This window comes from Equus asinus, chromosome 25 (genome assembly GCF_041296235.1).
Source record: "Equus asinus isolate D_3611 breed Donkey chromosome 25, EquAss-T2T_v2, whole genome shotgun sequence".
NCBI lineage: Eukaryota > Metazoa > Chordata > Mammalia > Perissodactyla > Equidae > Equus > Equus asinus.
Window position 1 is genome coordinate 21932439 of NC_091814.1, and position 25202 is coordinate 21957640.

Genomic DNA, 25202 nt, shown 5'->3' on the forward strand with positions numbered 1-25202 from the left:
CCTGTCTATAAAATGTAGATAACTATGGTACTTTATTTCATAGGATCATTGTAAGAAATGAATGAAATATCAGATTTATTTTATTTGTTAATTTCATTTAGCATAGTGTCTGGTATATATTTTAGGTACTGAATAGTTAACTATTATCGTTTTATTCTGCTCTCCCCTGCACCCTACTTTTCTAAATTGCATTGATTGACACTTTAAGAAAGTCCTGTGACTGTGTGCATAGCCCTTTGTCTCTCTTCCACCAGATTCCAGATCTGTATGTGGAGTGGGGTGGGGAATGCAGTAAGGGGGGGTCTATATAAAATTGCCCAATTAGGCACCGCTCTGAATATTATCTCCAGAGAAGATGGCAAACCTAGGCACAGCTAATGAGTCAATCAGATATGATACAGAAAACATTTCCTTCCCCTTTTTGGTTTCAGGTCTGTTTTAAGTCTCTAGACCTCTCCAGCCCAGTTGGCACCTAGAGGCCACAGAGGAGATGCCTGCTCCCATGGGAAGCCCTGCCCTGCTGTGGATAACTTTTCTACTCTTCTGTAAGTAGAGGTTCAGTTACTATTCCTGGAGGGGCCAAAATGGATCTGGGGAACAGCTGGGGACTTTGACGGTTTTAGTGGTGACTTTTTCTAGGACATATGCAAATTATGGGGCATTTCCCAGGGATTCTGTAGTGGAGACAAGCTGGAGAGCAGAGGAAACTGAGCTGAGCAATGCCAAAGGCAGAAGCCAGACTGAAAGGCTGTGTCCTTGAAATCGCTCTGTTATTGCCCAGAGAGCAAGGGAGGGAGGACAGAGGAAAGACAGAAGCGCCTTCTTTCCCTGGGTCAGATTCCTGAGAAGAGGCTTGGCCCGTAAACTCCATGGATGTAGACCTCACCACCATATACCCAGATCTCAGTCTTCAGGAGTCCCAGAAGGCTGGGGATAGACACTAACTTATCCTCTCTGGACTTTTACAGCTCTGGATGGCGTGCCAGCAGGTGAGTCCTTTGTCCTTGTTCCCTCTGCAGTTCAATGTGTCTGGGCGTTGCTCTCCCTCACTGTTTCCCTTCATCCCGTCACCTCTGTTTGCTAATGATTGTGAATCTACTCCTCCCTGTCCAACTTGCTTCTCATTTCTACCTTGCTCTGTCTTCCTTCTTTTCCCTCATTCAAAATCTTCTCACATATCATTTCATTTTTTAAGTCACTTCCTCCTCTTTTTATGCCAACAACCATGTCTGTTGAACATCTGAGTCTCAGCCTCTCTTCCAAACACTATCACATAATCTCATTCAATTCTTACATCACCTTCATTATTATTATTATTGCCATTTTATAACTGAGGATGCTGAAACTCAGATTAAGTGATTTTCTGGAGGTTGCGTAGACAACAAAGGACTAGATTCTAACATAAGTCCCTTGGATCCAAGTCTGGTTCTCTTTTGATTGTATCACCTTTTCTTCATCACCACCTAGCCACTTGCTTGGCTGCTGTTTGAATATTGGTCTCATCTGTTTGTTCTTAGAAGCCTTTTAAAACTGATTCTCTTGGTGTTTCTCACTACCTTCCAGAATTGACACAAATTGTTCACTCCATATACACTCACAATTAAATAGTTATAAAAATTTAGAGCTGGCAGAGATCTTATATTTCATCTAGTCCAACACCTTTATTCATTCATTATTCACTCATTCATCCACTCAATAAATATTTAATGAACACTTACTATGTACCAGCTACTGTACTGAGCTATGGTTGAACAGGACAGATATTGGTTCTGCCTGAAAAGAGATTGCAGTCCTCATTGACAGATCCTGAAACTGAAATCAAGAAAATTAGAGTGAGTTATCCTGCATCACACAGTAAATTTGTTTGTTTTTTAATATCTTGCATTAGTATCCTGTCTTCCTCCCAAGGTTGGGAGCTCCCTGGGGCCACAACATTGTTTCCTTCTTCCTTTAATCCTAGGAATCAGGACAGGGTCTTATCACCAGCAGCATAAGGGTAGATTGACCATTGATTGTCTGACTATTTGTATGTCTGTATTTTGGAGTCTAGCCAGTTTTCAATGATTTTTTTCCCTCTATATCTTTTTCCATAATTTGATCTTCTGAAGCCATCCGGAAATCTACAGTGTCCTTGAATCCCCCATGGAATAGAATATTTCGAGGAGAGAATGTGACTCTTACATGTAATGAGAACAAGCCCCTTAAAGGCAACTTCACTGAGTGGACCTACAACAACACCACTTTAGAAGTGACAACTTCAAGTTTGCACATCACTAATGCCTCACACCGGAGCAGTGGGGAATACAGATGTCGGAACAATGACTTGAACCTGAGTGAAGCTGTGCACCTAGAAGTTTTCAGTGGTAAGTTCCAGGGTTATGCAAATATAGATTCTTCAATGAGATGAATGGGCCACATGAAGACGAGGAGAAAGAAAGTTATTTCAAGGCTTAGGGTACCAAGGTGGGACACAGGATCTCTCACTCAAGATCTGTTCATCTCATTCTTCCACATCTACTCCTTCTGGCTTCTTTCAATATTCTGGCCATCTCCCAACGTTATTCCTCTACTTTATTTCACCTCTGACTGTCTTTTCGACATAGGTGTATATCGTATGGTCAAATGGCATGTTGGATATGTGAACTTTGTAAAGAGCTGTGTATCTGAAATAGGATCAAGAAGCTTAATTTAAAGATTTGCTCTGCAATTTCTTTGTGCCATGATCTGAATATTAGGTTGTACTCTTCATTTTGAACGATATCTGTGTACATTCCTCATGTCCTCTACTCTTACTTAAGAACAAGTCTTATGTTTGCTTCATCTTTATCACTCCCCTACTGCCAACAACTAGCGCAGCATGCTTAGGCATATGTGGGTTAGTTAGTAAATATTGAATCAACAAACTAATGATTTCATTTGAATGGCTTGGTCATTGTTATATTTTACTTTATATTTTTAAATATAAATATATTTTAAAGTATAAACATACTTTATATTTTTCTCTTGAGTGAAAAAATATGTTTCAACATCAATATGCAAATTCCAAATACAACCTAAAGGAGTGTAGAATAGCTTCTTCATTTCTTTGGAGTAGATTCTAGAAAAGTCCTCAAGGATTGCTCCTAAATAAAATATGCTTGCACAACCTAGCCATATTTACATTCAAAATTATCCTTTGGCAAATGCTTTTCAATTCTTAAAGTGATATTACCCATAGAACTTGACTCTTATCTTTTACTGGGTCATTATTGACAAATATTTGTTGAGTACCTACCAACTTCTAGGTGTTGTGTTAGGCACCGAGGATATAATATAAGGAATAGACATAGCCTCTGACCTTTTGAAGTATGGAGCCACATGGGGAAGAGGATATTAAATAAATAATTACACAAATAATTAATTTAAACATGATACATGTTTTGAGGAAGTTTAGGGGCCAGCTATGGTTAATAGCAGAACTGGGAAGCTCCTACAAGGTAAGAGAGAACAAAACAGACACTCTCCTAGGCTGAGGGTCTCCAAGTAGAGTAGGTTTATTTCCCCCTTACTGACTAGAACTAGCAACAATGAGTCTGAAGGGAATACCGGGTTTCAGATCTTCCATGGATGAGATCAGCAGAAATGTCAGATTTTATGGTCCCCCGACTTACTTTTTATAAGCAGAGGGGATTTGTCAATGTAGAAGACAAGCTCTAAGCATTATTTTGTGTTGACTTTTTGTTGACCTTATGAGCCAAGAAATGAGTTAATGATAAACCATGGTTTCTGATACACACTCTATCCATGACATTTTTTAGTTTATTTTATGTATCTATCTATTTGTTCATTGTTAAATAAATAATGTAATGAATGCTCTTCAGACTGGCTGCTCCTTCAGGCCTCTGCTGAGGAGGTCATAGAGGGTAAGGCCCTCGTTCTCAGGTGCCGTGGCTGGAAGGATTGGAACGTCTTCAAGGTGATCTACTACAAGGATGGCAAACCCCTCGAGTACTGGTATGAGAACAAAAACATCTCCATTGAAAGTGCCACAACAGAAAACAGTGGCACCTATTACTGCGAGGGTGCTTTTAACTTTAAGCGAACAAGTGAACGCTATATCTCTGATCCCCTCAACATTACTGTAAAAAAAGGTGAGTTGGTAAAGGAAGGGAGGGAGTCCATAGCAGGGGAAGGGAGATAGAACACCTAAGCCTGACATGGTTGCAGCTTGTAGAATGAGGGCAGCTGCCATACTCTGGAAATTCTCCTAGACTTGCAATGAGGAGACCTGGAGTATAGTATATCCCTCAATTTCTGTCTTAGATTCCTTATTTGTTTAACGGCAATAGTAATATCTGCTCACATTATGGAATTTTTATGAAGATTAAATGTGGTCATATTTGTGAAATGGATTAGTAAACCATTAAGCACTACCCAAGCATAAAAGATTGCAATTACTGTTTTGACCTCAACGTCATCTTTTGCTCATGGGGAGAACACTTATATTTATTTATCCAATTGAAAGAGAGTTTCAAAGTTGAAGGAATAAAGGCTATAAAGAGCTGAAAGTGTCTATTCCAACCTAAGAGGGCTAGGAAAGGAAAACAACAAGTCAATAGGCTGTGTGCTTGTGTATTGGGAGGTGAGAGAGAAGGCTTGTGAGAAAACGATAGGAAGGTGGGCTGCCTCCATAGCCAATGAAAATGACTACTCTTTCCAAACTCATATAAGAGAGGGAGTCTTTGAAATATTTGCCTTGGAAGGAGGAAACTAGAGCTTTTGTTCATAGTAATGTCTAGAAAAGCATGAGACCAAAAAGCAGAATTAAGCTCTACTGGCAGTTCTCTGCTAACTAATTTGAGACCTAAGTGCTATTTAATTGTCACTGGATCCTTATCTGTAAAATAAAAGGTTTGGTCTAGACTCCATTAGAATCACTTGGGGAATTTTAAAAAAATATTGCTGTATCTCATCCCTTGAAGTTCCAATTTAATTGTTTTGGAGTGAGGCCGGGGCATAGTATTTTCAAAAGCTCTTTTAACTGATGGTAATGTGCAGCCCGTGTTGAGAGCCACTAGTCTAGGTGATCTCTAAGTGTTTTCTGGCTATAATATTCCGGGGCTCTACCATTCTAGAATAATAGCAAAAATCAATACCTTATAAATAGAGTAACAGAATCACAAAGTAGTGGAATTGGAAGGCAAGATCTAGTCCAGTATCCTCATTTCACCCAACATGCATGGACTAAATGGTGATTGAATGATTGAGAAATAAGGCGCTGCTGATCGCCTGCCCTCACTCTGTCTCTTTTCCACCCCCCATACCATGTGTGGACATTGGTCTTGTCAGCTCCAAGAAAGGGATCTTCTTTCCTATGACCTTCCCCTTGGACACGTTGGCTAGAGGAACTGTTATACAGGGGCTGTTGGGGAAATACTCAGGACTCCCTAGGGCTCAGAGAGCACAGACTTAGGAACTCAAATTTGTGAGTGTTTTCTCTCCGCTCCTGGATGCCATATCATGTTAGAAGATGAAGGACCAGGGTGGGCCCTTCTCTTAGGGAGGATGAAACCCTGAACCTCATTCTTTGATTCCTAATATAAGTTATGTTTCTTGTTGCATCTATCTTCCACTACAGCTGAGCAAAGCAAACGCTACTGGCTACAATTTCTTATTCCATTGTTGGTGGTGATTCTGTTTGCTGTGGACACAGGATTGTTTGTCTCGACCCAGCAGCAGTTAACATTTCTCTTGAAGATTAAGAGGACCAGGAGAGGCAGAAAACTTATGGACCCCCATCCTTAAGTGAGACCCGAGAAAGAACTGATGTCACTGCTCAAGAAACCTTTGCAACAGCAATTTCTTCCTGGCATCAGCAATTGCTTTTCAGTTGTCAAACACAGATCATAATGTACATAGAAAGGTCTATGCCCACGGCTTTACAGAATTGCATCATTAAACTAACTAGAACTGGTTAAGTGGCATGTAATAGTAAGTGCTCAATAAACATCACTTAAATAAATATAAGAATGAATAGATTCATTTATTAGCATGTGTAAAAGAGAAGTACAATTTGAAAAAAGAAGTATGAAACCACGTAATATGACGCTTCTAAGTATTTAAGGCTAACTCGTTTCTTCTTTGCTTCTAGAGACAAGAATCATGAAGTTATAGATTAAAAATGTTCTCTCTTGACCATTAAAAGTCTGAGCTAGGAACGAGAAGACATGGTAGGATGCTAATGAGATTGATCATTTTTATGCTCTCTCTTTAACTTATTATCTATGAGTTTCTAGTTCTTGGTAGAATTTGGGGTAGTCTTGAGCCATAGGACTCAGGGAATAGGGCTCAGTGTAAGATTCCCCTGTGATTGTTTCACCTCTTTAATCTCTCCCAAACCTAAATCTCAAATATCCTCTTACAACACCCATATGAAGCATCTTAGAGAAATTCCAATGAATAATAATAATCAGAACTCTCAGCTCTGAAAACAGTCCAGGACTGAATGTGATCTCAGGCAAAGACCCAATCTTTGTTCTCCCATCCCCACACCATCCCCACTCATAGTGACAGTTATACTGGGGGTTTGGGGAAAGCATTAAGGAAGAGAAGAGGCATATTGTCAGTGCTGATCATGAATTCACAATGGCAAATGAGAGATCAGAGCACCTATAGTTTATTTATGTTTCACAACAATTAATAACATCAGGAGGAAGTGAATCTAGGGGGAAAATTTGTATATATCCATGAGACTAAGTCCCATTTTCTAGAAAGGATGTTTTTGGGCCATAAAGCAGAGAGATTTGGAGATTTTATTTTTTTATATAGTCATATAGTATGAACCTCCTTAACACTCTCTACTTTTTTTTTTTTATTAAATCATATCAGAGAGGTAAGAAATGACCAGATTCCCAGTGAACAGCCTTGTCACTTGGCTTTATGTAAACAGGCCTGGTAAGCAGAGAAGAGATTTTTCCTGTAACAGCAGACCAGAAAATGTCCCTATAGGAGGTTCCTTGGTGGTGTTCCTGGACACTTCCTCTGCCCTTAAGAAAAGATAGGAGGTCTACTATGGGATATAGCCGTGGTACCACAGCCTTGCAGAACACTCATTAACATCTTGCTTCACAGTATTCTGTACACAGCTACACATCAGGGTAGAGAGAAGAAACTTACTCCTTTATTTGGCCTGAGGCCAAATGACGCGGAGTTAAGAATTGAAAGATATTAAACATAGATAGAAAGTCCAGGCTTCATCAGCTCGAGAAATATCTTCTGAGGGATTTTCTGGGTTCTTGAGTGTTACAATTCACTTTCACCTCCCATTTTATCCTCGCTCCAAGCTTGCAAGGGCTGTAGATAGAGCACAAACCTGGAAGTTAAAGCTGTTATTAACTAGCTGTGTGATTGGGGCAAGTTCCTTGCTACTCTCTGAGATTCCGTTTCTTCTTTGTAACAAGAGGGGTTTGGAGTAGGCGGTCTCTAAGCTCCCTTTGAACCAGACATTTTGTCATTCACTACTTGAGAACCCAGTTTCTATGTGGTGCTTATCCAGGCACAAAGACTCAGAATGAATTCTCCAAGAAGTTCCAGTGTGTTTTCCCTTCATCCTTCAAACACTGTTCTCTCCCTTTACTGTGCTTTTCCATGTATCTGAATTTCAGGTTTTTTCCCAGACTTATGTCTACCATTTATTTCTAAATATTTTTTCTTGATATTTTTACGTCTCCTGTTCCATTGGGAATGTGAAACACAGAATTAGGGCTTGAGTATTTCATGGACCCTCAAAGTATGGCATTTATAAAAGAGTCTTTTTATTGTAATATACATGAAATCTCCCTATGCCAGAGAGGGAGTATATTTGTTGTACAAACAAGTAGAATAGAAGTAATTCCCCGCTAGTTCACCCTTGGGGCCAGTCCATAAAGCATATTTTCTCTCCCATAATTGCTAATCCAACTTGGCTGCCACAAATCATCATGAACTCCCAGTAGTTAAGGACTAGTTTTTTGAATATCAAGTCAATAGCTTCCTACCAGTGGCCAACGGAAGACAAATTTCCTTGGCCACCTCAAGAGTGAAAACTCGGACAAAAGATCTACCTTGTCAGTATTTTGGGGAATTGAGTACTTGAAGAAAGGCTCTGCTCTTCCTCTCTTCTCATTAAATATGAAATGGAACCATTGTTGGGAAATGGGAACATCTCCTTGAGCCCAGAGATGGGAGTTTATGTTGAGAATGACAGAGCTACCTACCAGCCTGGGTCACTAGATAACCTCAGAGAGTAATACTGTCCTCCTGCCTTAAGTTGCCTGTCCAGTTCTGGACAGTTACTTACCAAGCTCAAGTCTCCATCTGGTGCTTCACAAATCTCCACAACATTTCCCATCACAGTCCTTTTACTCTATAAATGTGCGCAAGATCACTGTCAAATTCACATGTACACATTACTTACAGCACCTACACTTTTCCCTTCTTGAAAATTAGAAGGACAGATGCTCACTTTTAGTTCTTTCTTGTTATTTGCAATTTTTAAAATATCACTGAGAGTGGTGAGCAATTTTACTGCAAGGTAAGGGCACCAGGCTACAATGAAATTTAAATTGCTTGTAGAAAAATTTTTGAAGACAAAAGAATGACTTCTTGTGGATGCTGAGAAAAATTCAAAGTTTTACTTTTTAAACCAGTTTCCAAGAAGACAGTACTGCACTGCCACCGACTAAATTGAGGCACAGTAAATATTGTTCAATTAATAGGATGAAATTATTTTTTTTATTAAAATATAGGATCCACTGACTTTCTGCCTTCGCTAGAATATGTCAAGGCTGAAAGTTTGGGTTCTCCACTTGCCAACTGCTGTTCTAGAAATGGGATCCTGAAATGTTGCAGATTGGGATACCCAGAAACAGACTCTGAAATAGAGATTTGAATGTAACATGTTTCTTAGGGAAGTGCTCTCGGCATCAACACATGTGTGGGAGTGAAGGAAGCAAAATCTGGCAGAGGGAGAAGTTGAAATGTGATGCAGTTGCAGCAGAAACTTCAAACCACCCCACGGGCCACCCCGGTTCTTTAGCAGTTAAGTGCATGCAATCTGCTCCGGCAGCCCGGGATTTGCTGGTTCAGATCCCAGGTGTGGATATACACACCGCTTCTCAAGTCATGCTGTGGCAGGCGTCCCACACATAAAATAGAAGAAGATGGGCACAGATCCTAGCTCAGGGCCAATCTTCCTCAGCAAAAAGAGGATTGGTGGTAGATGTTAGTTAGCTCAGGGCTAATCTTCCTCAAAAAAACAAAAAGGACCCCGTTCAAACCACCTCGCAGATGAGAGCCCTGGAGCCAGGAGAGCCCTTTGTAATCGTCTTAAATTGAGGTAAGGGGCCAGCCTTTATACCCTGAAATAGACAAGTCATTGGAAGCAATCTGTCCCTGGTGATTGGGTGTGACTTTGGAGGAGGCCTCTCTTTAGGAAGGGCAATTCCTGAAGAGGGACTCAACTGAGACCTGTCAGCCCAGGACACTCCCAGCAGCTGGGGGAATGAACGTGTGGGTCTTGAAGGGGCACAAGCTGGGTAGTGTGCCACAGCATCCACTAAACACAACTTGGCATGGAAGAGAATGTGCCACTGGTCATCAGAGCTTTACCTAACAGCTTTATCAGCAGAACTACTAAGCAAAAATTGTTTTATAATTATTTTTGGCTATCCTCACAGAAGTGAACTGACTTTATCATTTCTAGAAGTCTTGACACAAAGGCAAAGATATCTTTTATCTCTGGTCAGACTTCACACAACAGTGTATTTTGCAAAGCAGAACATGTTAACTTGATTTAGAAGATTAGTTAATTTCCACTGACTTCTGCCCTCCTCAGCACTCAGCTGACTTCATAACACTCTCACAAGTGGTATCTTGTCTCTGCAGGATCACCCCATGGGATCAGCTGGACTGGAATCCTGCAGGAGCTGTGTTTGAAACTCAGGTTATGCTTGTTCCTCAGTATAGAAGGCCAGAGTGGAGTGGAAGGATGAGGGACAGAGTACCTCCCCCGCACCAGAGCAAATGCTTTCATCTTCTGTGACGCTCACACATGAAATGCTGTTTTTAACTCAGATTCTAAGTTGGGAGTATCTAAGAAAAAATTTCTGAAGATTAGCCTCTGCAGGCTTAGGAGATTACTGGAAAAATTTTTATTTGAGTCAAGCTTCTGACTTCTGTTCATTAATAAATATTTTCGGAAGTTATACTTAAAGTGCTTACATTTATAACACTATTTCAAAAAGTTCAAGTCTACCCTGAAAAAGGAACCATACTTTTGTTTGGCTCCTTCTAATCTCAATCTTCTTTCACTCTTGTGTTGGAAGTGTGAAAAGTGTTGAACTTTTCAGCATATCCTCCTTTACAATTGGAGTTTTCTCACTGAGGCATCTCGGGTCTATGGACAACTAACCTCTGGGTTCTCGGTAGCTGATGATTTCATGCTTTCCCACGTTTGCATTCCTCATTCCCAGGAATGATCAGTTAGGGCAGTTCTACTCCTTGGAAAGTGTGTATCCAACCTGTTGAAGATTCCTCAGGCTGTGATGGGATATTAGCAAGTGGCAAAAACAGATTACAAGAACGCTTTCAATGTCCACAGAAAAGGATATGCATGTGTGTCTCCTCACTTACTTGTTAAAAAGTAACCTATACCCTTAACAAAAACAAGTCTTTCTGAGGTGGTTTCCAAACCTTCAACTCTCTGAGATGAGTCTGTCCTGTTCATTAGCAGTTTAGACCCTGCTGGATTTTGTGTCTTAATGGAGTTGTATAATTCAATATATCCTGAGGGTATGTGTAGCTGTGTGCATGTGTGTGACAGAACATGGATATGAGTGATCCAGGCAGGTAAATCTTTCCCTTACGTTTGTAAGTGTATGCCAAGTCGTTTTCTGTCCTCTCTGAAGGAGGGCATAGAGAACCATGACTGGCTCATATGGAAGCCTCTAATGTTAGCACCCAATTCAATATAGTCTATTCTTGTTGATCCCATACTTAAAGGCATTATTGGAACAGAATTAAAATTAATACACATTTATAAAATCAAAGAAAAGTCCTTCAATAACGTTTCCTCATTAAGAGGAGAGAGGCTTTTGTCCCATGGCTTTGTACAGAGCATCTTTGACCTCCTTGTTTCTCAGGCTGTACACAACGGGGTTCAGCAGGGGAGTGATGACAGTGTAGGTCACTGAGATGAGTCTGTCCTGCCCCAGGGAACTCTGGGACTTAGGCTTGAGATAGATGATAGAGGCACAGCCATAGTGGATGATGACCACTGTGAGGTGGGAGGCACAGGTGGCAAAGGCCTTCTTTCGACCCTCAGTTGAAGCAATCTTAAGGATGGTGGAGATGATGAGGACATAGGAGATGAAGACTAGGCCCATGGGTAGAACAAGGACACAGACACTGACAACAAAGTTGATGATCTCATTGACAGTTGTGTCTGTGCAGGCCAGCTTCAGCAGGGGTCTCACGTCACAGAAGAAGTGAGAGATTACAAAGTCATCACAAAAGGGCAGGCCAAATACAGATGTGACCTGGACAGTGGCCATGCACAGGCCAATTTCCAGAGAACCAGATGCCAACTGGACACACGCCTCTTTACCCATGATCATTGAATACCGTAAGGGTTTGCAGATGGCCACATAGTGATCAAATCCCATGGCAGTGAGCAGGAAGCAGTTGTTGATACCAAAGGTGAGATAGAAGAAGAGCTGAGTGGCACAGCCTTGGATAGCAATGGGCTGGTAAGGATTCAGGTGGCCATAAAGCATATGGGGAATGATGGCCACAGTGTAGCAGGTCTCAGAGATGGACAGCATGCTCAGGAAAAAGTACATGGGAGTATGGAGGTGATGATCCAGGCGAATAATAGTCACAATGATGACATTGCCAGAAGAGTCAGCAGGTACAAAATTAGAAAGACAACAAACAAGACAAGCCTGTGTTGCCACCCAAAGCTAGAGAAACCTTCAAAGAGGAACTCAGTCACAGCTGTGGAATTTGGCTTTAGCATTGAGGGATGTCTAGGTCTGAAAGAGCTAGGCAAAGGAAAGAAAGGTGTGATGAGTCAACCACGAAAGAGTAGGCTGGATGAAAGCCTTCAGTAAACGGTGTGTCCATCCTCTGAGCAATGCTCTAGACCTTGAGGGCCATCAGTGTTCAGCTATTGGCCAGTTGCTCAGAGTCATCACCTTTACTACTCTCTTCTTTGGTGATACAGAGGTGTTACTCCAGGACCCTGGGATTCAGGGCAAGGATAGATCTGAGAGGGAAAGTAGTGACAAATTAAAAGACAAATTTGTGGAAATAATTACCCAGCCATTGAAGAGGTGAGTCCAGGTCAAGGAAGAAGCCCAGCCCTATATTTTCTCTTCAAATACTCTTGAAATAGCTCCCTAAGGATCCAATGAGGAATAGTGACCTAGGTGAAAGATAAAAGATATCTGAGGTTGATATCCTTTCAACACTATCAGAATGTACCGTCAATAGCAAATGCCCATGAGGGTCCTAGAGTGACTTCTTCTCCTCAGAACCCTAGGTCCTAGGTTTCACTTCCCCAAGCCCTGTACCTAAAATCCACTGTGACCACGAAAGACTAGAAAAGAGAGCACTTCTACTAGATATTCCTCCTGGAAACCCTGCACCACATATCCTCTAAGATCATGAAAAATGGTTTGAAAAGGCACTGCATGTATTTAGCTTATCTCCTTGAATTCTAGCCAAAGGCAGAAACGAGGGTGGAATAAATCTGAGGCTATCCTTTCAAGTAGGGAATGGATTTTCCTAGAGAGAGAGCAAAGATAAAATTCACTTAATCAGAGAGGGACCAGATGTTCTGTTTGTTACTTTTGCATATTCCAAGTTGTGTTGGGGATAGAAAGGAGCTTATCCCACATGAGCTTAGAATTAAAGACTGTCCTGGGGCAGATTGAACCCACACCTTAAACTCATATCTACTCCTGATAAACCCACCATGTTTAACCATTACCTCCATTCAGAAAGCTGAGAATCATCCCACATATTTCCCTTCCCTTTTCCATCCTGAAAACTCTCCTCTGTGTCCCCTCCTTTCCATGCTTTCTACCAACACCAACTTCTCACCACCATCATCATTCTCTATGATGACTGTAATGGTCTCCTAACTAATCTCCCTCATTTGAGTTGACCATAGTTCAAGTCCAATTCTTCCTCCTGAATGTTGTCATAAAATTCTTTTAAAAAATCTGCTAATGGATCTCTCGCATAAAGTCCTTCAGTAGCACCTCCAAATTTTAAGCATAATATTTAAACTCACTTGTAAACTGAGTATATTAATACTCCACGGAGTTACTAAGAGTATTAAATAGGTTAATGCATTTGAAGAGTTTGACATGGCACTTGACACACAGGAAGCCCTTAATAAACAGTAGTTTTATCAGTAGTTTTTCTTTTGTATTTTCCAAAATGAGCCAGTTTAAATATCTATGAGAAGTAGAGTAGGGCTAGAGGGGCTTCAGCCCAGCATTCTAGGATTTGTAAACAAGCCTGTGATTATACCAGCCTTGATTTCATAAATTTTATCATTTCTCTTCCAATTCCTTGTTTTTCATGCTCTTTTAAAATCTTTTTTGAGGTGCATTGACCAGAACCATGAACCGCTACATATACTGTCCCAACATGGATGTGCATTAGCTAGAAAAAAATTTTAAGTTTTGCTTCTAATCCCCTTCTTGAAGATGCCCATCATTTTAGTCCTCCCTTAGATCATAGCAGCCCATTCAGCTAATATATCTGGGAACAATCGGCAGTGACATCTAGATTGTGTTCCTGGATTATAATTGATAGTTTGGAACCCACCAATATAAAATCACAGTTTTCATTATACTTGCACACTTAAATTGAAATTCATCCAGGTTATTCTTATAACTTAATTCCACTTTCTTAGCCAGAAGCTCTTACTCATGCATGTAGCCTAGAATATTTCTGTTTTCTTCCTCCTCCAGACCATTAGTCAGCTCTAAATTGCTAACACCCTAAAAAACTCTATCCCAGCACCATTATGTGGGAGATTCTAACAGACAGAACAATCAGTAAAGGGATACAGCGTGGGATGGAGAAATAAGAAACATTGGCAAGAGTAGGATTACTCAGCTAGGGTGTAAGAAATGTAGGTGAGGAAGGGAAAGATGAGAGACAGATGGACAGAAACCTCGAAATTCAGATAATGTCTCTGACTTTGCAGTTTTTACTACCCTTTATTTCCTTCAAACAAATGACCAAAAAAAGACAAGAGTTTAATAAAGCCTGTCCCTGACCCAATCCTGGATGAGTGTACTATTTATATTTTTTCACCACAGAAGAGAACTTGTCTCACTGTTCCCTGATCCTTTTTTTCAGTCTCCTTCAAATAATAAAATTTTGCTTCAAATCCAAGCAAAACCATTTCTTCAGTAGTCCAATGTATTGACTAGTCACAAAGATTAAGTACTGTGGTAGTACTAGGAAAACAAAGATGACGAGGAAATGGTCCTTGCCCTCACGGAGCTTAGATGTTTGAATAGCTTTTTCTATAGGACCCAATTAAAGCCCCTTGAAATCTTATGTCCCTCTTCTGTACATTAGTTTACACATCCACATTTCTAAAATCATAGACATCACAATATTCTCTATGAGAGATCATATTCCCTCTTCTATAGACTATCACTGGCTATGTGATAATTGACTGTATGCTATAATGAACATTCACCATGCCTATGAGCATATAAGGAAGTGAAACTTACCAAGTCATATGTTTCTCTGGTCTTCTGGAGAGCTGTACTCATGCCTGAGCATCACATCCCCTGCTCTGGAAATTTGACTGCCTACAATAGTAGATATGGATTTTTACTAATAGTTATAAAATGTTTCTGAGATTTTTGTAACGCCTTTCATGAAATTATTTAAAAATCCATCAGTTATTTGAGTTTAGATCACTTTGTAAAAATATTGCTATTTTACCTAACAGTCTACGAATGTTCTTATCTGAAGGTCACTAACGTCTTACTGAGCAGTGCTTTGATTTAATAGAAATTCTCGCTTCACTGCAAATCTTTAGACACCATCCAGAATGCAATACCTAAAATAAACTAGAGAAGAAGGAAATAATGCCCCTCCCAGTCTTCTAGTGCCTGAGACTAGAAATGAAGGACAGAAAAAGTCACATTAGTCACCTCTAGATTCTCACAGCCCTAGGCACTGGAGGAAACTCCTCTTTGGGTTACAAAGCAGCAACTCTGGCTTGAGGTTTCTTAATAAGGTGCAAATTGTCCCAGGCTCCTGGGTGTCTCTCCCCAAAACTGCACTGACTACTCCCAAGTGACAGATAGCAGAAGACAATCCAAACAGCAGAGTGCCTGGAGACCTCATTACTCAAGCAGCGCATTTCCTAATCCAGAGATTAACATTTTGGAGAGTAGAGTTGGCCTGGCTATTAGGAGAAATCTCTAGGGTGAAAGGGCTGATTTCAAACTTTGTTAGGGTGGGTCATGCTTCTTCTAAAGATATATGTCGTACTTTCTGTCCATTTCTCTGATGTCAAAGGAGCAGAGTTTAAGATCCTACAGAATGACTCTTTGCAAGTGGCAGAAAAGAAGTAAAAATTGCCAAGTAGGGCTTAGGCATAGACCCCTGCTGCCAGGTAAACAGAAGGCTGACCTGCAGGTACTTTGACACTTGAAGCCAGTTTAAAGTCTCAGGGTAGAATCATCAATCCAATTCCTGAATTCTGTTCCAAAAATTTTTATACTTTTAACCAATCTTTCTCATCTCTGCCCCGCTTGCACATATCCTCCATCATTTTGAATCCCCTAGCTCATTCATGCCCAAGGCTTCAGCTATGCTAGATCATCTTCCATAGACTACATCCACCTTATTATCCGTAGGCCACATAGATGTTAATGAGTGTTAATAGCCTTAAAATATGCACGAGTTGCTCTCAATTGTCACATATTTTTATCTCGTAATAATTTTCTTTGCATTGATCTTGTATTCCTAACTCAATTAAGCATCTTTAGATAGAGACTTTCGTTCATCTTTTGCTCTCTCAGTGCAACTACAGCCACTAGTGTAATAAAAATAAATGCTGACACTTATTACATGTGCTTATCATATGCTAGGTACTAAATTATGCAATGTACATATATTAATTCATTTAAACCTAAAAATAAATCTATAAGGCAACATTATTATATTCGTTTTCAGAAGAGAAAACAGACACAAAGACAAAATGTAACTTTCCCTAGGAGACTGAGCTGATAAATGGGAAACCAGAACTTAAACCCAGGAGTCCAGCTTCAGAAGCCATACTAGCATAATTCAGGATGCAAAATAATTCTCAATAAATATTGGTTAGATTGAATTTAACTTGAATTTGTGTTCATTGGTGGTATTGCTAGTGATAGCAGTGATTGCCCTTTCACCTAGGGTGTAGCCCTTAAGCATATAGAGACTGGCAGATGCTTTGCTCATTTTTTTTAGTCTTCTGATCAAAGCCAATAAACAACAAATCGAGGTCTTCGAGGAAACTGCAAAGACGTGGGGGTCAGCATAACATTTCTACATATCCTTTTTTTCTAGAATCTTGGCCCCTCAACAGTTCATTGAGTTACAAGCTATATCCACATCTTATAGTCTTTACAACATCATTATATGGATGGAGGAGTCAAGAAGACACCTTGGTTATGGTGAAAAAAGCATTATATTAGTGATTCTCTTTATCCAGGTATTCGTTTCCATGTCTGCCACTAACTTGATTAGTGTTTGGATAGACACATCTTGTCTGGGCCTCTGTTTATTTACCTGTGAGTGATGATATGATAATGTGATGATGATGATGATGATGACAGTAATGTCTAATCAGATCTTGCCTCTCACTCTGCATCCTGAACATTGTTTTATGTAATCTCATAATAACATGATGAACTAAATATTTATTTAAATACTATTAACCCCATTTTACAAATGAAGAAACAGACCAATTAAGAGAACTGGAATAAGTGACCCTTACCAGGGTTCTTTCCACTCTGCTACTCTTCATATCCTTATAAAACTGAAGGATAGAATGTTCTCCTCCATCCATATAATGATGTTGTAAAGACTATAAGATGTGGATATAGCTTGTAACTCAGTGAACTGTTGAGGGGCCAAGATTCTAGAAAAAAAGGATATGTAGAAATGTTATGCTGACCCCCACGTCTTTGCAGTTTCCTTGAAGACCTCGATTTGTTGTTTATTGGCTTTGATCAGAAGACTAAAAAAAATGAGCAAAGCATCTGCCAGTCTCTATATGCTTAAGGGCTACACCCTAGGTGAAAGGGCAAAGTGGATATAAACTAACAAAGACTGAAACCAGCTTCAATTTCACTTAATCCCTCCTTGAACTAATATGCTCTTGCCCTTAATATAACTACCTGCCATAAGGCAAAATAAAATCTGCTCTAGAGGAAGATAATATAATGTAGAGCCTCAATTTATCTTTACCATTTTTTCATACAGAACATGGGTAGGCAAACTACAGTCTGCTGGCCAGTGAACCTACCATTTGCTTTTGCGCAGCCTAGAAGCTGTATAATGTTTTTTACATTTTTGAATGGTCGAAAAAAATCAAAAGAATAATATATTTTATAACATGAAAATTCTATGGAATTCAAATTTCAGTGACCACAAATAAAGTTTTTCTAAATCATAGCCATACTCACTCACTTACGTATTACCTATGGCTGCTTTTGTGCTACTATGACAGAATTTAATAGTTGCAGCAGAGACTTATGGTCCACAAATCCTACATTATTTCCTATGTGGCCCCCTTCAGGAAAATTTTGAGCATTCCTGATATAGAGTGTCCAGGAGGCAATAAACGTGTACCAAACATACAGGAGGAAAAAAAAGCAAAAGTCTAACAATTAAGAAGAAAAAAAGCAGTCAATAAAAACAGACCCATAAAAAGAATCACTGTAGTAAGTTATCAGGTACAACTTTAAGATAAATAGATTCTGGCAGATGCACCCTAGGTGACCCTCAATGAGTCACATCTATGTATAATCCTTTCCTCTTGAATGTGGACAGAACTATGACTTGCCGCTACTCAACAGAAAACAGCAAAGGTGATGGGCTGTCACTCCCTTGCTTATATTCTATTATATAAAAATATATCTCAGCAGACAAGAGCAAGAGATCCTCCCTTGCTGGCCCTGAAGAAGTAACCTGCCATGTTTTCAGAAGGCTTATAAGAGGGCCATGTGGCAAGGAATGTGCACGAGCTCTAGGAAGTGAGAGAATCTTAGTTGACAGCCAGTAAGAAAATACAACCTCATTCCTATAACCACAAGGAACTAATTCTGCCACAACCATGAGTTTGGAAGAGGACGCCAAGCTCCAGAAAGGAATACAGCTCACCTGACACTTTGATTTCAGGCTTGTGAGACCCTGAGCAGAAGATCCAGCCAAGCCATGCCCAGAATGCCTGATCCATGGAGACCAAGTGATAATAAGTGTGCGCTATTTTAGGCTATTAAATTTGTGATGATTTACTTTACATGAGAAAATGAATGGAAATATGCTACATGTAAAAAAATATTGTGGTGATGTGTTATGAAGCAATAGAAAACTAATACAATTTTTATTATATTGGAGAAAATAGATGACAAATTGTGGAACCACAACAAAGAATTGGAAAATATTTTTTATGTGTGTGAGGAAGATTGGCCCTGAGCTAACATCTGTTCCAATTTTCCTCTTTTTGCTTGAGGAAGATTGTTGCTGAGCTAACATCTCTTCCAATCTTCCTCTGTTATGCTGGCACAGTGTGGCTTGACAAGTGGGGCTAGGTCCACGCCTGGATCCAAACCAGCAAACCCCAGGTCGCCAAAGTGGAGTGCACGAACTTAACCACTGCATCACCAGGCCAGCCCCTGGAAAATGTTCTTTAAAAAGAAGGTGAAGGGAATTAAGAGGTACAAACATCCAGTCACAAAATAAGTAAGTCATGGGGATGTAATGTACAGCATAGGGAATATAGTCAACAATATTGTAATAACTTTGTATAGTGACAGATGGTTACTAACTTATCAGGTTAACCATTTTGTAATGTATGTAAATATCGAATCACTATGTTGTATACCTGAAACTAATACAATACTGTATGTCAACTATACTTCAATAAGAAAATTTAAAAAGAAAGGGAAAAAAATCAAAAGTAAAAAATACAGTAACTGTAACTAGGAACTTAGAATGTTTCAACAGCATATTAGAAACAACTACAGATAAAAATCAGTGAATTAGAAGCACGTGAGTAGAAAATATCCCAAGTGAAGCACAGAGAAGAAAAAAATGTGATATATACAAAAAAGCATACAAGGCATACAGAAGCCAATGAAAAGGTCTAGCACATGTGTAATTGGAGTTCCAGACTGATAGAAGGGATAGAACGTATCAGAAGCAATATATGAAGAAATAATAGCCACAAGTTTTCCAAACATGAGGAAAACACCAAGATACAGATTCAAGAATCACTCTGAATTATAAGCAGGATATATACACATACCTCTCACACAAAATGCATGTAGGCATATCATGTCAAACAGCAGAAAAATAAAGATAAAAAGAAAAAGTCTTAAAAGTAGAGTATAAGAGATACATTATTTTCAAGGAATAACAGTAAGACCATTAACTGACTTCCTAATAGCAGTAATGGGAAAATAATGAGAAATCAGTGGAATGATGTCTTCAAAGAGCTGAAAGAAAATAACTGCCAAATTAGAATTCTAAACTCAGGGAAAATACCCTTCACTAAGAAAAGCAAAAGAAAAACAGTTTCAGGGGCCTGCCTGGTGGCGCAGCGGTTAAGTTTGCACGTTCCACCTCTCAGCGGCCCGGGGGTTCGCCGGTTCAGATCCCAGGTGCAGACATGGCACTGCTTGGCAAAAGCAATGTTGTGGTAGGCGTCCCACATGTAAAATAGAGGAAGATGGGCATGGATGTTAGCTCAGGGCCAGTCTTCCTCAGCGAAAAGAGGAAGATTGGCAGTAGTTAGCTCAGGGCTAATATTCCTCAAAAAAAAATTTTCAAAAAAAATAAACAAAAACAGTTTCAGAAATGGAAAAAATAAGAGAATTCATCCCCAGCAGACCTGCATTAAAGAAATGTGAAATGGAGTTCTTCAGGTATAAGGAAAATCCATCCTAGATGAAAATAAAAATGAAAAATAACCAAAACGAATTTAAAAAATAACAGAAAAGATAATTGCATGGGCAAGGATAAATTAATGTTATACTTAATTAATATTATGCAATAATAAATTAATATATTGTTGATTTTTAAATATTTACAGAATTAAAATACACAACAATAATAACATTAGAATGGAATAAGTTAAATTAAGATTTCATATAGTCTATGCATGGTCCTTGAAAAGTAATCTTTAAAATAACCAGTAAAATGATGTGTAAATAACTAGTAAAAGGGAAAGGAATAATAAAAATACTCAGATTACTCCAAAATAAGGTAAAAAGATGAGAGGAATGGTACCCATACATAAAATGAGAAAAATAGAAAACAAATCCTAACATGGTATATTTAAACCCAAATATATCAGTAATTCCATTAAATGTAAAATGTACATTTCATTAAATGTAAAATAATTCAGTTAGTAGACAAAGATTGTCAGGCTGGATAGGAAAACCAAAATCTGTTTATAAGAGACACACTTTAATTACCAGCATACAGAAAGATTGAAAATAAAAGAATGGAAAAATATATTATGCAAACACTAACCAAAAGAAGGTTATTTGTTTTATGTTAATATCAGACAGAAAAAATATCAATTTTTAAAAATTTATTGAGGCCTATTTTGTTACCTGACATATGATCTAGCCTGGAGAATGTTTCATATATACTTGAAAAGAATATGTATTCTGCTCTTTTTGTGTGTTTTCCATATATGTCAGGTGAAGTTGGTTGACAGTGTTGTTCAAGTATTCTATATCCTTACATATTCTCTGCCTCGTTATTCTATAAATTATTAAAATAGAATTATGGAACTCTCCAACTATAATTGTTGAATTGTCTAGTTCTCCTTTCAATTCTGTCATTTTTTGCTTCGTGGATTTTGGGGCTGTGTTGTCAGGTGCATATACATTTATAATTTTATGTCTTCCTAACATATTGATTCTTTTATCATAATTAAATATATTTCTCTCTTGTAATATTTCTTATCTGAAAGTCTATTTTGTTTGATATTAACATAGCCCCTTAAGCTCTGGTTTGCATGGTCTATCTATTTACAATTATTTATCCTTGATTCTAAAGTGTATCTCCTGTAGACAGTATATAGTTGAATATTGCTTTTTTAAACCAAATCTGACCATTTTCCCCTTTTGATCAGATGACTTGATGCATTTACTTTTAATGTCATTAATGATATGATTGGATTAAGTCTTCCATTTTTCTATTTGCTTTCTACGTTTTAGGTCCTTTTCATTCCTCTGTTCCCCCTTTACTGCCTTCTTTTCTGTTTAAGAAATATTTTTTATTGAACAATATTAATTCTTCTGTTGATTTTATAGTTAGATTTTCAGCAGTTGTTCTATGCATATTTAAATTATTACAATCTAGTTCAGGTTAATATTGATTTGATTTCAGTGAAATATAGCAAATTTACCCCAATAGAACTCCATTTACTCCTCTCTCTCCTTTGTGCTATTATTCTGTATACTACATCTTCATTTTTTATAAATCCAAAAATACAGCATCGTAATTATGCAACTATTTTAAGCAATCTTATGGCTCTTTAAAAGAAATTAAGGGAAGAAAGTAGAAATACATAAGTACACACACACACACACACACACTCCTTTATAATTACCTACATATGTTACATTTCTGGTTTTCCTCATCCTTTCCTGTGGATATGAGTTACCACCAATAGTCATTTCCTTAGCCTGAAGAACTATTTCTGATATGGTAGGCCTGCTAACAACAAATTGCCTCATCTTTGTTCATCTGGATACGTCTTTATTTTGCCTTGATTTTTGAAGGATGTTGTTGCTGGATATTGAATTTTTTGTTAAAATGTTCTATTTTTCTTTTGGTAATTTGAATGCCATTTCACTGTCTTCTGGCAAATTTTTTTCTGTTGAGAAGTCAGCTGTTAATCACATCGTTTCTCCTCTGTATATGATAAGTCACTTTTCCCTGGTTTCAAGATTTTGTCTTTGTATTTGGCTTTCAGCAGTTTGACTCTGATGTGTCTACATATGGCTCTCTTTGCAGTTAACTTACTCAAAATTCATTGAGCTTCTTGAATCTATTAAGTTAGTGTTTTTCATCAAATTTGGAAAGTTTTCAGCCATTATTTTATTCAAATATTTTTTCTGCCTCTTTATTCCTCTTTTTCTGGGAGTCCCACTACACCTATTTTGGAATGTTTACTTTGTCCTACAGTTCTCTGAGATTCTTCATTTTTCTTCATTATTTTATTTCTCTGTTCTTCAGACTGGATAATTTCTATTGATTGATTTTCAAGTTCATTGATTCTTTCTTCTGCCATTTCAAGTCCACTGTTGATATCACCATTTCAGTTATTATAGTTTTCAACTCTAGAATTTCTATTTGCTTTTTTTTATAGTTTCTATTTCTCTTTTGAAATTCCCTACTTGTGGAATCACTGCCATCATTATTTTTCTTTTTCATATTTTTTATTTCTTTGAATATATTTTTAAAATCTGCTTTCATGACTCTGCTAAACCCAAAGTAATTGCCCATTCAGAACCAATTTCTATTAACTGGTTTTTTTTTCCTGAGTTTGGATCACACTTTTCTGTTTCTTTACATGACTTGCAATATTCAGTCAATAACTGAATATATTGTGCAACTCTGGAAAATTTATATTTTCAAATGCCATCATGGTTGTTTTCCTTTTTCAGTTACATTTTTCAACTTCAATGCAGAAACCACTATGTATGGATCTGATGTCGCCTCAATTTCTCAATTATTTTTATTTTTTAGCCTGGCTTCCCAGGGATTTCCCTGTGAGTACATAGCTTAATGGTTAGCCAATGATTTGGGCAGAGATTGTGTGCAAACATCTAGAGGCCATAAGGCTCTATCCTCTCCCAATCAACCTGTGTGCAGGTTGTGGAATGCATTCAAAGTTCCAGGCAGTTTTCAAGTCTCACTTAGCTTTCAATTTCAGTCATGTTTTCTCAATTCTCCCTTGTGCATTCATAGTTCCTATGCAGCCAGAGGTGTGTGAGGAACTTATCTCAGCTTTTCTATGGCTCTCTTATTTTCAGGTTCTCCCAATTAAATTCTTGGCTTATTTACTGCTTGCCCAGAATCAGGAGCACAACATCACAGGGCACAGAAGCAGAGCTGTGCATTTTCTCTGTCCATTCCCAAATGAGTCTGCCATATCGAGCCAGCAAAGCTTCAGGATTTTGCATAACCTCTACTGCAAATATAGACTGACCCCCTCTGACACCAAAGCTGCTGGTTTTTGCAGCCAGGCTCAAGCAGATAAAACTAAAGTTCCTACCCACTGAACTGGGAGTAGGAGAGGGATATGGAGATAATGATGGGAGCATCCCAAGACAAAAAGGCCACAGACTCTTGCTTATCCTTACCTGAAACTCTAGCAATTTTTTTGAACATAAATATTTCTTAATTTGTTATCTGCCTTTGGTCAATTTCCAGTACCCTAAAATAATTGTTTATGATATATCATTCAGTTTTCTACTTGTTTTCTATAGAAGGGAATTGTTGGTCTCTTCTTGCCACCATTACTACAAGTTCTGTCTGCTCCACTTTCTCTCTTTGCCTTCTGATCCATAAGTGGTGACAGATCCCAGAAGACTCCTAATTTATAACATCAAGAACCTAGGAAATGTGTGTAGGAGTTTATCCTAAATTTGTTAGAGGAGAAAGAAACATAATGTTCAGATAGGCAGCATGTACTGATGTGTGTACTTAACCAGAGATCCTGAACTCAGTGTATCTGCTCAAGATGAGAGTAGCTCTCTCATTTTATTACTAGCAGTAGTAATCGGAATTGCTTGCTTACGGAGCTCTTTGGTATATCTAATTGATTATGGTGTTCCACAGAATGGAGATAGAATGGAAATAGAAATAGAATGGAAACTGGATCTATACAATAGTAATAATACATTTTAAAAATCTCTAGGATTGGTGAACGTGATCCTCACTTGAGTCACCATAATGGAGAACCATGGTCTCTCACCCAATTCCCAGACTAGAGCCAGTTCACATTCCCAGAATCCCTTGAATGGCCATATCCCCTTGAAGGCATCTTATGACATTGCTGCAAACACATTCTGTAAATTTTCTTTATAGCCTTCCCTAAGGGAATTTGAATCCATTTGCCAAGGTGACTGAATATAAGGAATTATATATATATATAATTATCACATATATCATATGTATATGATTTGGGGGAGAGTATTGGACACTATCTCTGAACAGGCAGTTATCTCCTGGATAGCAAACACAATTTAGCATGGAAGCTTATGGAGGTCACGTAAAAAATGCAATTTTGGCCTGAATTCATTTCACAGTGGGGCCAGGGATTTCCAAACACAGTCTGTTTTATTTCCCCATTTCCAAATGTGTTATTTAAATAGGCACACGTGGCAACATATTGCACATCTGCTACTTCAACTCATTTCCTGAGTTAGCCATGATACTGTGAATTTCGAGCAGACCCTAGAACAAGAGAAGGCTCTGAAGTTAGCCTAGGATACAGTGCAGGCAACTCTGCCACTAAAGCCTTATGACTCTGTAGATACAATGTACTCAAAGAGAGTCAATTTTTATAGAGATTGAGATTTATAATATATGTTTATAGGGTCTGTCCTCAAGGGACAGGCCAACCCTTCATTCAAGGGCTCTAGTCAGAGAATTGGGTGAGAGGCTATGATTCTCCGTTATAATGAATTATGTCAGGATTCTGTCAGACCCCCATAGGAGGATTGCAGTGCAGACTCCTCAGATTTATATAAAAAGCCATATTTTCTTTCTCTAAATAAGCATTCTTCTGAGAAATTACTCCTGAGTCACTTGTAAGTCCTGGTAAAGGCAGGTCACCTGACCATAAATCCTAGTGAGTTGGTCTTATGTGTGCGAATAAGCCAAAGTTATCTTCATGTCTATCA

The 25202-nt window shown here is 38.6% G+C and overlaps 2 protein-coding genes across 2 annotated transcripts; one reads left to right on the forward strand and one right to left on the reverse strand.

The window, feature by feature from the left end:
• Window positions 1-335: 335 nt before the first annotated feature.
• On the forward strand, window positions 336-6016 carry FCER1A (Fc epsilon receptor Ia). Its single transcript, XM_014848316.3, has 5 exons — window positions 336-545; window positions 969-989; window positions 2109-2363; window positions 3861-4130; window positions 5618-6016. The coding sequence occupies exons 1-5, from the start codon at window positions 491-493 to the stop codon at window positions 5782-5784; spliced, it is 768 nt and encodes a 255-aa protein (XP_014703802.3). The 5' UTR covers window positions 336-490; the 3' UTR covers window positions 5785-6016.
• A 5077-nt stretch (window positions 6017-11093) lies between these two features.
• On the reverse strand, window positions 11094-12034 carry LOC106835823 (olfactory receptor 10J3). Its single transcript, XM_014848425.2, is given in 2 exon segments — window positions 11094-11917; window positions 11920-12034. Coding segments are annotated over 2 exon segments (939 nt in total).
• Between the last annotated feature and the right edge of the window lie 13168 nt (window positions 12035-25202).